This window comes from Bos grunniens, chromosome 19, assembly GCF_055505025.1.
Source record: "Bos grunniens cultivar Pamir isolate PY7600 chromosome 19, Bosgru_T2T1.0, whole genome shotgun sequence".
Taxonomy (NCBI): domain Eukaryota; kingdom Metazoa; phylum Chordata; class Mammalia; order Artiodactyla; family Bovidae; genus Bos; species Bos grunniens.
The window spans coordinates 51,462,065-51,479,071 of record NC_141183.1 but is presented as its reverse complement, the minus strand read 5'-3'; the positions used below and the strand labels follow the sequence as shown (position 1 = coordinate 51,479,071).

General features: G+C 38.5%; 1 protein-coding gene across 39 annotated transcripts in view; it reads right to left on the bottom strand.

Annotated features, from left to right (window-relative positions):
• The window catches only part of BCAS3 (BCAS3 microtubule associated cell migration factor), a 591,361-nt gene that overhangs the window by 310,286 nt on the left and 264,068 nt on the right, over positions 1-17,007 (bottom strand). For all 39 annotated transcript variants that reach the window (XM_086360515.1, XM_086360531.1, XM_086360537.1 and 36 more), the window contains 3 exons: positions 12,112-12,236; positions 9,933-10,098; positions 7,039-7,139 (listed from right to left, as the gene is read on the bottom strand). In XM_086360515.1, the coding sequence (XP_086216641.1) occupies positions 7,039-7,139; positions 9,933-10,098; positions 12,112-12,236 (392 nt within the window). The remainder of the gene's footprint in view (positions 1-7,038; positions 7,140-9,932; positions 10,099-12,111; positions 12,237-17,007) is intronic.

Sequence of the window (17,007 nt, the reverse complement as noted above, 5' to 3'; positions counted from 1 at the left end):
TATAAAAGAACATCCAGATGGCACTGGATGAAAAATACGGTATCTGAAATGACAAATGTGTTGAATAAAACAGCACACTAGACAGAGCAGAAGAGATGATAATATATATATATAAATACACAGAAACACAAACTATACAAAATCAAACAGAGTGAGGGAAAGAGAATTTTTTTTTTTACTATTAAACCTTTTATTTTTTAACTTTACAATATTGTACTGGTTTTTGCCATATATCAAAATGAATCCGCCACAGGTATACATGTGTTCCCCATCCTGAACCCTCCTCCCTCCTCCCTCCCCATACCATCCCTCTGCGTCGTCCCAGTGCACCAGCCCCAAGCATCCAGTATCGTGCATTGAACCTGGACTGGCGACTCGTTTCATATATGATATTATACATGTTTCAATGCCATTGTCCCAAATCATCCCACCCTCTCCCTGAAAGAGAATTTTTTAACTGAGCAAATATCAAGGGGTGAACATACATATAACTGCAGTCAGAAAAAGAGCAAAGAGGAATGAGAGAAAAAAATGTGAAGATATAACTGCATTAAACTTTTCAAATCTGATGAAAATTAAAATCCCACAAATCAAAGAATCTCCAAGGAGAAGAACACCATGCCACAATTTTATGATTTAATTACTTTTCCACTCTGATCTTTACTATTTCCTTTCTTGTGCTATAATTCGCTCTACTTTTGCTAGTTTCCGAATATGAAAGCGGACGCCACTGATTTCGTTTTATAACATGTGCATTTAGTCTGATCAATTTCACCCTGAGTACCACTTTAGTGCCATCCCACAAACTTTTCCTTTTTTCTCCACAGGTTTTATTTTTAAATAACTATAGATTCCTATCAAGTTGCTGAAATAGTACAACGAAGGTTTGCACACACTTCACCTAGTTTCAAAACCAGGAAAGTACCACTGGTACAACCCAGCGGCCTTATTCAGATTTCACTAGTTTTACACATACAATTTTACATACACTCATTTTGTGGTGAGAGTGTGAGGGGGGTGTTTAAATGTAATTCTATTCCGTTTTATCACACACGTTTATCTGTATAATCTCTGCTTCAATCAAGATATAGAACTGTTCCATCAAAGATCTACTGAATTCTTTACGGTCATATTCAACCCTCCCTCATACTCTGTCTCTCTACAGGATGCCCTTGAGAATCATCCAACTTGTGGCATGTATTTATACTTCAACCTACTATTCTTTTCTCCCTGAATAGTAGTCTCAGATAGGGGTGTGTTCTCTTTTTATTTTCATTCAGCTAAAAATATCCTAATTTCCCCTTTGATTTCTCCTATGAACCATGTATCATGTAGAAGTGTACTGTTTACTTTCCATATATTTGTAGATTTTTCCAGAGATCTGTTAATCATTTCTAATTTAATTCCATCGTGGTCCCAGAATATACATACTTTGTATAACTTGAAAGCTTTGAAATTTATTGAGACTTGTTCTATGGCCCGGAAGACGGTCTGTATTTGTCAATGCTCCTTGTGCACGGGAAAAGAATGCACACACTACTGTTGTTGGTGGAGTGCTCCACTTTGTCTGATAGTAATGCAGCAAGTGAGAGTTTAAAGTGGGTTTTCCCAGACTAGTGGTTGCCAAGGGAGTGGGGACTGAGGCAGAATGGAGTTAGCGGATATAAGCTTTTATATATAAATGCGTAAACACCAAGGTCTTACTCAAGAGCACCGAGAACTCTTGAGAACTGTACTGAGTATCTGATGATAAATCATAATGAAAAAGAATATTTTAAAAAGGAGTGTATATATATGTATCAATATAACCAAATCCCCCTGCTGTAAAACAGAAATTAACACATTATAAAGCAACAGCTGTTGCAGTTCTTCAGTTGCTAAGTCATATCTGACTCTGCAACCCCATGACCTGCAGCAAATACATGTCAATAAAAATCAACTATATATCAATAAAAAAATATTGATTAAAAAAAGTGGGTTTCTCCTAAGCAGCATATAACTGGGTTTTATTTTTTGACCCAACTTGACAATCTCTGACTTGTCCGGTATTTAGGCCATTTATAACTAACATGAGTACTGATGATGCTTAGGGTTACATCAACTTGCTTATTCTTAACATTTTACTTCCTTTTTCAGCACTTAGGTTTGCTTTTTATTTCATCATACATCTTTAACAACACAGTTTGCCTCCAAATAATGTAGAAGTCACACATACAATAAAAACCTTACAATAGTATAGTTCCACTACAATAAAAACCTTACAATAGTATAGTTCCATTTCCCCCTCTCCTGGGTTTTATACTACTGTTGTCACACACACACATGTGTTTTAAAGACCACAGTACATTCACACTATTTTTATGTTAACAGTCAATTATATTTGAAAGATAGTTAAATAATTAACAAAAACCCCATATACAGGCCTTAACCATCTTCACTGTGTATCAAAGCTATACTTCCCTTGCATGATCCTTTGTTACCATTTAACAAAGAAAACTCAGTAAACTTGGGGAGGAACTTCTCACATACCCATGGATTATCTTAGAAGTTCAAAGCCTGACCTATCCCCAACAAAGCTAGTTAATGTCAGCAACTTAAAAACACTGCTGCTGCCAAATCACCTGAAAGAAAAGGAGGAAACATTATTTTTTGCCCAAATAAAACTTCCCCAGTTTAACTCCGTAAGCCCTGTTTTTAATTTACAATTTGGGAAGCTCGGAAACAGACTAAAGAAAAAGTATTATCTACTTTGGGATCACATTCAAAGCTGGTTGATATCTGCTAGTCTCGTTTTTGTTTTTGGCAAAGGAATACACTGAAATAAAATGCCTATTTTAGAAAAAGTAACTATAGTTATGTATTTGTTCTGAAGGAAAAAAAAAATACTGTTACCACAAAAATCACTAATCATCACTACTGTAATCTTTTATAAACAATTCCTAGGATTTCTTATGACCCAAGCAGAACTTTTTTTTTTAATATTAGATTCTTAACTTTTACCCTCACTGAGCTAGACAGCAAGATGAGACTACCATCTGCATATATTCTTTACACACATAAACTAATCAATCTACTCAAACCATAGGACTTTTTTGGCTTATTCTAAACAGCAATTTCTTATGGCTCACCCTAATAACAAAGAAGTAAATTCCACCTCCAAAGTGACCTTGTAAGGGGCAGGTTCATATGAGTCAATTTATACACCAAAATTGCTCAAAATTGAATTCCATTCAATTAGTATGGGTAGTAAATATGACTAGAGTTAAGAATACAAAATTTGGAGTTTTCACTTACTTGACTATATTTAGGTAAGAAGTCTTTAAAGTTCAGGCACACTTCCCTTTCCCTGCCCATCAGTGACCCTTAGGCCACATATGCAGAACTTCTGTTTATCAACTAGCAGTGTACTTGTTATGATTACAGGGCTGGAAGGGGAGGTGGGGATTCCTTGCCAAACATCCTGCTCTCCTAGTCTCTTCTCCCTGCGACAAAGTGTCTTTTGCATTTCCATTTACATCATTCTTTGTCCAGTATTATTACAACTTCCGGAGTTTGTACAAGTCTACTTCACTTGATCCACAGATTCAGACACAACCAATGAAAATGCTGGTGACACTAGAGAAGTTTGCATTACAGTTTTACTCCAAATGATTATATTTGAAGATACTTTCAGTACTATATTATCAATAGTCTGCAGATTTTCAACATGGTCAAGTAAAACAAAAACTTCCTGCCGCCAGGTTCAATATCATCTTTTCAAATGGTTTCAGTAAGGGAAATGGAGAGAAGGCAAGAAGGTAATAAGAAAGTCTTCTTCAGGAGGTTCTAACCTGCATAAAGATGGGCTCAACAGATGGGCAGGTAAAGGTATTCTCTCTAAATCGGCTCTAGCATTGCTTTAACCAATTATATTTCAGCTTTTACTCCTCTGATGCAGATGTCCATGTCTTGAATGTTTAATTTCTTCAGTCATGAAATATACTAGTTTGTCCAGGACTCTAAATCAAACAGCCTTTTTATTTAAAAAAAAAAAAAATTTATTTGACTGCACTGTGGCAGGTGGGATCTTCACTGTGTCATTCTAGATCTTTCATTGCGGCACACAGACTACGGCTGTGAAGTGTAGGCTCAGTAGTTGTGGTACTGTGGGCTTAGTTGCTCCGCGGCATGTGGGATCTTACTTCCCCAACCAGGAATCAAACCTATGTTCCCTGAATTGCAAGGCAGATTCTTAACCCCTGGACCACCAGGGATGTCCAATGGTCTTTCTTTATGTAAGAAAACGTGACTTCAAAATTCAGGCTAAATCTGTGTCTCTGCTGTCAATGTACAGAAGTGATATAATAATTATTACAGACTTACCTATCTCTGAGGTGTTTTACAAATTAAGTTATATCTATAGTAACATTTCACTAGATAAGAGGGAAGGTAACAATTATGTAACCTAGATATAGGACACGCATATTAAGTCTGTCACTTAGACAACAGATCTGGCAGCAAGGTCAAGATCACAGATTCAGAATAGGTATTCCATTGTTAAGTCCTTGAAGTCTATTAATTGAAAATATTTCTTATTTATTTCTGAAATAAGAAATAAAGGTTCAGAATGATGCTTAGCATCACTGCACTGACCACAGTAACATGTTTATAGAGCAAGTATTATTATTGATACTTTATACTTAGCAAGTTAATGAGAGGTGGTCTGGAACTAGAAACTTGGCCTTTTCATCCTTATTCCTATGCTAGTCCATCTGGAATTCAAAACATCTAACATGACATGCATTATATTATGTTCTTTATTTAGAAATCAAACAATCATCAGTGACTACTTCAAATTGCCTAATTTTGTCCTAGTCCAACTGCGCAACATCTCACAGGTTTATTCTGTCTTCTCTGTAAAAGCCTTAACTGATGCCCTCCCATCCTGCTCCAGTATCACGTAGCTGCCACACCTCTTCCCTACTCCTGAACCTCTTCTTACAACACTGCCAGTGTATTCTTTCTAATGTAAAATTCTGATGGTGTTGTTGCAATGTTTGAAAACGACTGACAGCTTGGGCTACAATGGTGGTTCTTCAGTCGTGCACCTGGGGGGTTTTGTAGTTCTAAGAATTGGACAAAGGTGTTTAGAGCTGTTAAAATAAAGTTAGCTTAACTCACTGGAGCAAATAAGTCAAGGAATAGAGATAGCTGCATTTTTTTTTTTAATTTTGCCTGTATCTTTTTCTACACATTTGGAACTTGCTACTATTTGTCTACTATAACAGACCTGTCAAAATAACTAAAGAGGACTTTCCTGGTGGTCCAGTGGTAAAGAATCTGCCTGCCAATGCAGGGAACATGAGTTCAATCCCTGGTCTGGGAAGAGCCCATATGCCACAGGGCAACTAAGCCCATGTGAAACAACTCCTAGGGCACTAGCATGCCCTAGAGCCCGTTCTCTGCAACAAGAGAAGCCAGTGCAACGAGAAACCTGCACATGGCTGTGAGAGAGTAGCCCCTGCTCATCTCAGCCAGGGGAAGCCCGCCTGCAGCAATCCAGACCCAGGGCAGCCAAAAGTAAATACATACAAAGTATATTTTAAAATAACTAAACAAAGAAAACCGGTATTAGTGCTGAAATAGTCAACTATACTTAATTCAACAATTAACTATTTTTACCTCTGTAGAGAGGTATGGGAAAATGTTCTTATAAACACTGACATTATACATCAATATATGTTTTTTCCAAGTCATATGATAGAGTTAAATATATGCTGAGATAACCTAGAACCTAAGAACTTTTATATACTCTGCTTCTTAAACCAGAAAACCAGAATCCCATGGATGGCGGAGCCTGGTGGGCTCCCGTCTATGGGGTCGCACAGAATTGGACACGACTGAAGCGACTTAGCAGCAGCAGCATCCCTCTGTAAACAATTTAGCAACTTAAGCCACTGCCTTCACAATTACATGTATAACCCTTCACTGATGACCTGTCTCACTTTCTTCTACGTTTTGATAAAACATCTGTCTCCTGAATTAGATACTGAATTCACTGAGGACAGAAGGAACATACTACTCTCATTTAAACCATGAGTTCCTGACACAGAGACGTCATTCAATAAATACATGCTGGAAGAATCAGTGAATTCAATCGTATAATAGAAATGAAACCGCCAATTACTTGTTACAGTTATGGAGCTTCATAACTTTAGTGCAAAAGTCAGTACACTTTCTCTGTTTCCAGTATAACATATCACACATTATAAACATAAAATTGTTTTACAAATTTTTTACTTCATACTGTATAATACAACCAGGCAAGAAAATAAGTCTGATAGAATAAAACTCCATTAAAAACATGTCAGTGTTGATTTACAGAAAATTTCCTAAAAGCATACAGTACTCAGAGCCATCTAGTTAAATTAAGGATTCAGTGAATTCTACAGAATTGTACTATAACTGTAAAGAATTTTTAATTCTATGACTGTAAGCTGAATAATAAATATTCAATTATCTTTTCCAGTCTCACCTACAAAGAAGGCTATTTCTAGTTCAATGCATACTTTTTTCTCCTTAAGTAAAGACAGAACCCAGATCAAAAGTAAACAAAATCCTTATGGAGCTACAATCACTACTTCAATGTTGCAAAAAAATCCTACAAAGCAAAAAGCATGCTAATATAATTTCCACAGCAAAAAGTGTGTAACTTCTTTTTATGTCAGAAATAGATTCCAATTTTATGAAACTTTATTATATCCTAGAATCCTTATTTAAAAAAAAACTTTTGGGGAATACCCACCAGATAGTCTCTATCAATTTATATAAAAGTAAGGGTATATGTCATGACCAGGGAACATGAACATCCAGAGGCATAATTAATGTGTGCTAAAGCTTATGATGTATTGTATTAAAATATCTTCCTTGCCTCCATCAGATTGTTTATGGCCTCTGGCCTATGTACCACTGGTAATATGCATGGTTGCATTAAAAGTCAGCATTTTAAGATGAAAGCTCAAAATAGTGTATGGAAGGAAAAAATCAAGAACTACTCACAGCCAGCAAGCAGGAACTGATAATACTGTACTGCATCTGCAGCGAGGAGCAGAGGGTGGTTTGCATTAAATGGTGGCTGCAATTCATTCCATTGAGGAGTTCTAAGGAAATAACAGAAGATTATTAATATTCAGGCTTAATAGATGGAATATAAATCATTATCACTGTCACCACTTATAGACACTGATATAAATTCACACTATCGTTTTAATCATTAAAATGAACTTGTTAGAGTGCTGAAACCTGAAACACAAAGCCATCTGCTTAGGAAGAATAAAAAGGTGGCAGTGAGTCATACAAATTACATAGAGTCAATATTAGTTTAATAGCAGACGACCCTGCAACATAATAGACAAGACATTCAAAACACTGAACAGAGAGGAAGTGTGAAACTCAAATGTCACAACTAATTTTTACCTAATTTCTGACAATTGTTAGCGCCCTCTATTCTTAGAATATATTTACATTTAAAATAAAATAAAGCAGAAAATAATGGTTAAAAAAACACAGTCAATGGTGGGCTTATTAAAGACCTGATTATCATGAGTTCCAAAATAAGCCACTTATTTCAATGATGGTGCACTAATTTTAATTAGATCTGCCCACTCCTAAATAGCTTGACACATAAGATATTGATCAGATCAATCCAGTGCAGTCAAGTAGTAGGAAAGAGTGCTGGAGCCGCCAAAAATCAATACAAGAATATTTTTAAATGTCAAAAAGAGTGAGATCATTTTCATATGAATTTTCGTCTGTTTCCTTCCATACATAGCTTCCCCGATGGCTCAGACAGTAAAGAATCTGCCTATAACGCAGGAAACACAGGTTCGATCCCTGGGTCGGGAAGATCCCCTGGAGCAGGTGATGGCAATTCACTCCAGTATTCTTGCTGAGAAATCCCACAGACAGAGAGGCTACAGTTCATGGGGTCTCTGAGCCGGACACAACTGAGCAACTAATACTTCCACACACATCAGGACCAATTTTCTCTGTCTCTCCTGTACCAGTATACACTATACTGAATGGGTTTTGTCCTATATCTTATTTCTCCCTCTTTACACTAGATTATAAAAGTTCTAATGACTATGTACTTTCAAGGAGGACTCTGATTTTAATAAGCATTTTTACAGTGATGAGCCATTTTATCTTGGGGAATCACTTTATTTATTATTATTATTTTAATATTTATTTACTTGGCTAATATTCTTAGGAGCATAATTCTTGACAGCTAAACAGTGGCAATGTCCATCAACTGATGAATGGATAAACAAAGCGTGGTATATCCATATAAATCACTTGGCCATAAAAAAAGGAATGAAGTTCTGCTACATGCTTAACATGGCTGGGCATTAAAAACACTGCACTAAGCGAAGGAAGTCAGAAGCAATAGGTCACATTTTGTATGATTCCATTTACATGAATGTCCAGAGTAGGCAAATCCAAAGACACGAGGTAAACTGGTATTGCCTAGGGCTGAAGGGTTGAAGGAAGATGGTTGGAGGGGAGTGATTACTAACAGATATGGGGTTTCTTTGGAGGGTGATGAAAACTGACTGTGGTGGTCCAGTGGTTAAGAATCCATCTTCCAATGCAGGGGATGTGGGTTCTATCCATGGTTCAGGAATTAAACTCCAACATGCTGCAGGGCAACCAAGCCCATGCACCACAAGAGAAGCCCTCATGCTGCAATGAAGACCCCATCACCCTCAAAAAATTGACTGTGGTGATGGGTGCAAAACCAGGTGAAAATTCATGTTAAGTGACTGAATTGTATTATACGCACTAAATATAAATTATATCTCAATTTAAAAAGGAATGAATTATCAAAAAAATGCAACAAGAGGCATTTGTTGTTCAGTCACTCAGTTGCATCCAACTCTTTGCGATCCCATGGACTGCAGCACGCCAGGCTACCCTGTCCTTCACTATCTCCCAGAGTTTGCTCAAACTCATGTCCGTTGAGTCTGTGATGCCATCCAACCATCTCATCTTCAGTCACCCCCTTCTTCTCTTGCTGTCCATCTTTCCCAGCGATCAGGGTCTTTTCCAATGAGTCAATTCTTCGCATCAGGTAGCCAAAATAATGAAGCTTCAGCTTCAGCATTAGTCTTCCCAGTGAATATTCAGGGTTGATTTTCTTTATAATTGACTAGTTTGATCTCCTTGCAGTCCAAGGGACTCTCTCTCAAGAGTCTTTTCCAACACCACAGTTCAAAAGCATCAATTCTTTGGCGCTCAGCCTTCCTTATGATCCAACTCTCACATCCATACGTGACTACTGGAAAAATCATAGCTTTGACTAGACAATAAGAGGGATAAATCAAAATAATTTTGCTGGGAGAAAGAAGACAAAAAGAGTATTCGCTCTGATTCTATTTATATAAAATTCTAGAAATTAATAAACTGACCTACAGTGACAGACAGCAGACCAGTGGTTGCCTAGGGCTCAGTGGGTGAAGTAGGAATGAAGGGGGGCAAGAGGAAAGATTACAAAGAGGCATAAGAAAATATCTGAGGTGAGGATATATTCATAATGTGGGGCTTCACAGATGGCATAGGGATAAAAGAATCCGCTTGCAATGCAGAAGATATGGGAGACACAGGTTTGATCCCTGAGTCGGGAAGATCCCCTAGAGAAGGAAATGGCAACCCACTCCAGTATTCTTGCCTGGGAAATCCCATGGACAGAGGAGCCTCGAGGGGCTACCGTCGATGGGATCGCAAAGAGTGGGACACGACTTAGCAACTAAACAACAATGTGTTTATAATGTTAATCATGGTGATGTTTCACAGCTGTATACATATGTCAAACCTTATCAAATTGTACACTTTTAATATTTTATACCTCAACAAAGTTGAGTTTTTTTTTAATAAAAAACAAAGAGAGATACTACCTAACCAGAGTCCAGCTGGCTCGAGGAGATGTCATCATTTCCAGTGGGGTGTCATCACTGATCTTGGGGGCGGTGCTTAGTGGTCGTGGCTCCATCACATGCTCCACTAAGGTCCCATAGCAGCTAATAATGTAGAGGGATTCAACTACAACTTGTTTGGACTGATCTACAAACAGAAAAACAGATGCTGGATATGTGATAATGGCATAAAAGAAGAGCTTCATTTTTACAGGTTACTGACCCTTCAATCTATTCCTGAGGCTGGCTGCAAAAATAAGGCGGCAGAAACTTTCACATGGTGCCCGCTCCTTGTCTAAAGTTTATTCTTATAGTAGATGCTAATAAATATGAAGGGCTTCTTCAGTGACTTAGCAGGTAAAGAATAGGTCTGCAATGCAAGAGACGCAGGAGATGCAGGTTCGATACCTGGGTCAGGAAGATCCCCTGGAAGTGGAAATGGCAACCCACTCCAGTATTCTTGCCAGGCAAATCCCACGGACAGAGAAGCCTGGTGGGCTACAGTCCATAGAGTCTCAAAGAGTTGGATACGACTTAGCGACTGAGCACAACAATAATGAACATGAAAAGGTCTTTGCTATCAAAATATTTTTAAATCTTTAAGCAATTTATTTCAAGAATGACATAAATATATTCAAAATTTTAGTATGCTGAAACAATATTATACAATCTTCTGCATTTGCTTACAGTGTAGTAATTTGTCCCACAACACGCAAAATGAATACCAGGTGAGAGAGGGAAGGACTGACAGAAAAGGAACCCTGGAAGGACTAAGATTTAGTTATATCAGAGGTACCAACTCAACTGCATGAGAGACTCCATCTGCCTAAATCAGCCTAACTTCTCACACACTCCCTCTCAGAAAAGTTTCTCCTTTAACTCTCTGGATTAAAAAAAACAAACAAATGAAAAACAGGAGCAAATCCTCCTCCCTCAAAGCTTCTTCCCTCATTCCTCTCAGTGGGCTCACTGGCCCCCACAGTAAATGAAGAGCAGTCATGCTTTGAGGTCAGGTGCTGAATATGGATCTAATCAAATGACTTTATAACAAGTACACATGTCCTCATTACCAAGACAGGTTTAGTCCTCTATCTTGGGTTTTACAGTAAACCTAGGAGCACATAAAATCCCTCATGAGTGCTGGGCAGGTCACCTTATCTCTTTGCCAAAAGACTCAATTACAGCTGATTGGAGAACATGGCTAATGACCAGTCCGTGGGACACAAAGGAGCAGCAAGTTAAAAGGGTAATTAGAACAGAAGGGAGAAGCGTTTGAAATGGAGCTTCACAGAGGGCTTTACCTAGTAACAAAGTCATTTCGATAGCATCATTAAAGCAAAGGAGGTAACAAAAAAAATAAAGATGGGATAAGAAAATGGAAGGCTGGCCTACTCCACAGTATCCTCCCCCACTTAGGTAAAGAGCCTGCTGTGTCTGGGATCCTATTTCCAAGGAAAGGCCACTGAAAGGCGATAACGAGGGAAAGAGCTGATGTCTGACTGCCAGTATTAAGCGTCAAGGAGAGCCGTTTTGCCAAGAACAATACAGCCTGTGGAACTCATCAGAAGAGTGCTTCGCTAACAATTTAGTTTCTGACCTACTTCAATAGAATCACAATAATAAGAGGAAATTTTTAACTTTCAAAATGAAACACTTGGTCCAGGAAAGTAGACACTCTTTTCTACATAAGAACAATAAGGGATCATATACGGTATTTCTGTAAGCTGATTCTGGTGGTCAAAGAAGGGATTTAAATAAACAACACCATATAAGTTCAAAGGGACACTGGTTACCATAAAAGATGATCCTTATTTCTGAGTGGGAGCCTGTTTTTATATCTTAATTTATAACATGGCAGAGCTGTTGTTGATTATTCTTAGAGAATAACTAAGAGAATAACTTAGAGAACTTTGAGAGCACCTGTATATTGTCACCAGCAAAACAAAATAAAAACACTCAGTGGGCAATTTATTTTACATTTATAGTGAGAGGACAGCCTTTCCTGTGGATGAGACTTGAGTAGTTGAGGAAAGACAATGCTAACAGAGTGGGGGCAAAATTCTATTATTGGGCTGAAGCTTATTCAAAGAGAGCGGCTATGAGTTTTCTTCAAGAAACACAAATTACATATGGTAAGTTTAACTTCAGTAAAAACACATACCTTTTTCTCTTTTCAGACCTGCATTATTTGCAAACCATGATCGGGATGTCCCAAACGTTGCTGCCACACAAAATTCTCCGCCCATTGATTTGCTTGGTGAAATTTGTGGAGGTGGTTTAACTTTGCTTAAAAGATAAAGTGATGGAAAAAAATTACCAAGATGAAATCACAGTCCTCAAGATAATGACATATTTCCCTTAAAATTCTGCCCCATGTAGACATGCATTTTGCCTTAAGGAGAACTGTGATCAGCAGCAAAACTAGTTCAAAGTTTCAGGGTATTATCAGAACAGCAACTTAAAAGACCAAGAAGAACCGATTTCTTTCTGAAGAATGTGCTGCCAAAATCCAAGTCAACTTACTTGAAGTGGATAATATTTCCCTGGATATTTCAAAGTGGAACAATAAAACCAGCATAAACCTCTCATAATAATAGGATAGCTTATCATTTCATATTAAATATAAAACGTGAGGCTGACAATACAGTTGAATGGAGACATCATGTATGAAAACACGAGACGATACAGAATGGAACCCTGACAATGCTCGCAGCCGCATGCGATGTATGGTTAGACAATATCTGGAGAGGAGATCTACCGATCTGATGCAGTTATAATCACTGATCTTCCTATTTCGTACTTTTTCTTCATGGATTTGTGAAAATGATAGGTCTATTTTTGTTCTGTTTCTTCTAATATTTAAGAATACAATAAGTAACTTCTGCTACTTCACGTAACTACTGTAAAAAAAGTACAAGCTTCCCCCTTTGCTTTCCCCAAATCAGCTTCTAGTACAATCAACTTCTGATAACAACCTATTGTCTTCTTTCAATCCTGTATCTCTTCTCTATGTCAAAGTCTGCCCCCAGAGTTCCTTAGCAATTTCGCCAGGGACCTTATAGACTCTGCTAGACAGTCTCCAATGTCAAATGACATTATTTCTACTTTCCTTTGCTCATTATCCTTTATCTCTTTGTCTTTTAATGAAGGTTAGATGGAGAAAGATTGGGTTTTGAGGGTCAGGTAAAAACATGAATCTGAATCCCAGGTGCAAAAGCACCTGTGTGAATTTCGTTTAAGTTACTTAACCTCTCTGACCTCACACAACCAATATATAAAATAGAAAGATCATAATGCCTACCTCATAGGGTTATTATAAGGATTACCATATTACATGTGTTCTCAAAGTGTGGACCCTGGCACTGAGAAGTTCTTAGACATGCAAATAATCTTCAAGCCATGCCCCACTCTGACAATTGGTTTTAACAAACCCTCCAGGAGATTCTGGCAACCGCTCAGGTTTAAGAACCACTGATTTTGTAACATGCAGAAAGCGCTCAGGGCAGTGCCTTCCCATATCTTAGTTCTTAATGCTAATTATCTCTTAATAGCACACAGTCTTCAACTAAGTTGAAGTTAAAAGATCAGACTTCAGTTCGGTAATCTCAGTTTCCAGGTGTTATGACACCTGAAATAGTCTCTCACATATCTGATTTCCTGAGCCCTCTGTTTTGATGTCTTCCTGGTAGGGAAAGCAAAATGTCTGGCTCAGAAGCCATTCTGTTTGGTCCTTTTGGTGTGTGCCTCTGACAAAATCCATACAATGCACCTTGTCATATATGACAAGGCCTCTTCTTTCCAACATTAACATTTTCTAAACACTCCAAGTTATTACCCATAAAAATCACATCCATGCCTAAAACACCGAAGACTTCCACTGACAGGGCATAAAACAATAGCTTCGTGTGTGTGTCAAGATTCTGTGATAAAATGAATGTTTCTACCAACAATTTCATATCTCTGCTGCATTTGCCACAGCTGCAATGTTGTTATTCAGTCGCTCAGTCACGTTCAACTCTTTGTGATCCCATGGACTGCAGCACACCAGGCTTCTCCTTCACTATCTCCTGGAGTTTGCTCAAATTCACGTCCACTGAGTTGGTGATACTACATAACCACCTCATGGTCTGCCACCCTTTTCTCCTTTAGCCTTCAATCTTTCCCAGCACAGGATCTTTTCCAATGAGTTAGCTCTTCACATCAGGTAGTCAAAATACTGGAGCTTCAGCTTCAGCATCAGTCCTTCCATGAGTACTCAGGGTTGATTTCCTTTAGGACTAACTGATCTGATCTCCCTGCAATCCAAGGGACTCTCAAGAGTCTCTTCCAGCACCACAATTTGAAAGCATCAATTCTTTGGTGCTCAGCCTTCTTTATGGTCTAACTCTCATATCCACACATGATTACTGGAAAAACCGTAACTTTAACTACATGGACCTTTGTCAGCAAAGGATGCCTCTGCTTTTTAATACGCTGCCTAGGTTTGTCATAGCTTTTCCTCCAAGGAGCAAGTATGGCTGCAGTCACCACCTGCAGTGATTCTGGAGACCCCCAAAATAAAATCTGTCACTGCTTCCACTTTTTCCCCATCTATTTTCCATGAATTGATGGGACTGAATGCTCTGATCTTAGTTTTTTGAAAGCTGAGTTTTAAGCCTACTTTTTCACTCTCCGCTTTTACCCTCACCAAGCAGCACCTGAGCTCCTCGGAGCTTTAGTTCCTCTTCGCTTTCCGCCATCAGGTAGTATCATCTGCATATCAAAGGCTGGCAATCTTGATTCCAGTTTGTGATTTATCCAGCCTGGCATTTTGCATGACGTACTTAACGTGCATGTAAGTTAAATAAGCAAGGTGACAGTGTACAGCCTTGATGTAGTTTTCCAATTCTGAACCAGCCCATTGTTCCATGTCCAGTTCTAATTGTTGCTTCTTGACCTGCATACAGGCCTTTCAGGAGGCAGGTAAGGTGGTTTGGTATTCCCAACTCTTTAAGAATTTTCCCCAGTTTGTTGTGATCCACACACTCAAAGGCTTTGATGTCGTCAATGAAGAAGTAGATGTTTCCTGGAACTCTCTTGCTTTTTCTATGATCCAACGATGTTCGCAATTTGATCTCTGATTCCTCTGCCTTTCCTAAATCCAGCTTACACATCTGGAAGTTCTCGGTTTACATACTGTAGAAGCCTGGCTTGAAGGATTTTGAGCATTACCTTGCTAGCATGTGAAATGAGCACAACTGTATGGTAGTTTGAACATTCTTTGGCATTGGCCTTCTTTGGGACTGGAATGAAAACTGACCTTCTTCCAGACCTGTGGCCACTGCTGAGTTTTCAAAATTTGTTGGTATGTTGAGTGCAGCACTTTAACAGCAACATCTTTTAGGATTTTAAATAGCTCAGCGGGAATTCCATCATCTCCACCAGCTTTGTTCATAGTAATGCTTCTTAAGGCCCTCTTGACGTTACACTCCAGAATGTGAGTGACCACACCATCATGGTTATCCAGGTCATTAAGACCTTTTTTGTACAGTTCTTCTGTGTATCCCTCCCTGCCAGCTCTTCTGCTTCTGTTAGGTCTTACTGTTTCCGTTTTTTATTGTGCTCATCTTTGCATGAACTGTTCCTTTGGTATCTTCAGTTTTCCTGAAGTGATCTCTAGTCTTTCCCATCCTATCATTTTCCTCTATTTCTTTGCACTGCTCACTTAAGAAGGCTTTCTTGTCTCTCCTTGCTCTTCTCTGGAATTCTACATTCAGTTCAGTATTTCTTTCCCTTTCACCTCTGGCTTTCGTTTCTCTTTTCCCAGCTATTCGTGAGGTTCCTTCGTAGTCTTTATTTCCATTGTGTGTGTGCTCAGTAATGACCAATTCTTTGCAACCCCATGGACTTGGATTTTCCCAGCAAGAATACTGGGGTGGGTTGCCATTTCCTCCTCCAGGGGATCTTCCTGACCCAGGGATCAAACCCACGTCTCCTCTGTCTCCTGCATTGACAGGTGGATTCTTTACCACTGAGCCCTTGTTTCTGTTATTGAACTGCTATCAGGGAACTCTAAGTTCCTGTAACTATTAATAGCATCTTTTAACTTCCATTGGTTAGTTTCTGGAGGCTGGAAGGCTGAGGAGAGAGGGGGAAAAAAATTCCAGAATTTTTTTGAAAGGTGTTTCTACTGTATGACTTATTTTTTACTAGAATCACCATCAAGGAGCAATGACAGTACAAAATATACAAATTCAAAGTTCTTTGCAAATTCCTGAGTTATTTTTGTTTTTGTTGTTTAAATCATGTGGTAAGCAACAAGACTGAAGCTGACACTCCAATACTTTGGCCACCTGAAGTGAAGAACTGACTCATTTGAAAACACCCTGATGCTGGGAAAGATTGAAGGCGGGAGGAGAAGGGGATGACAGAAGATGAGATGGTTGGATGGCATCACCGACTCAATGGACACCGGAGTTTGAGTAAACTCCGGGAGCTGGTGATGGACAGGGAGGCCTGGCGTGCTGCAATCCATGGGGTCACAAAGAGTTGGAAACGACTGTGCGACTGAACTGGACTGAACTGAAGCAACAAGACAAAACAAGTAGCATGCCACTTCTTAAGAGAGTCTATGGTGCATCTAAGCTATGTATGCTAAATAGATTTTAAAAGTTGCTACTGGGCCAGTTGGCCACCTTTGTAATATAATAATCAATTTAGTCTTTAGTCAAGCAAATATATATTTTGTATGTTTACTGGCTTACAGTCTAATTATTCAATGTCAAAAGCTGAAGTCTCAGACTTCTTTAATGTTACACATAACTCAGTTTCTGAACACACGACTAAAATGCATCAATATAGTACCATTTTACATAAACTCATTATTTCCTGCAGAGAATAAGTACCTTATGTTAAAAATATTCTTAAAATTACGAAAAAATTATCATTTTTATTCTTATATTTCATCATTTCTTCTTATTCTTCTGATAGGGCCTTCATACATCCCATTAGTAAAAGTTGGTGTTTAATATTAAAAGTTTTTATCCCTGAAAATAACTTGCCACCTCCTGCATGACAC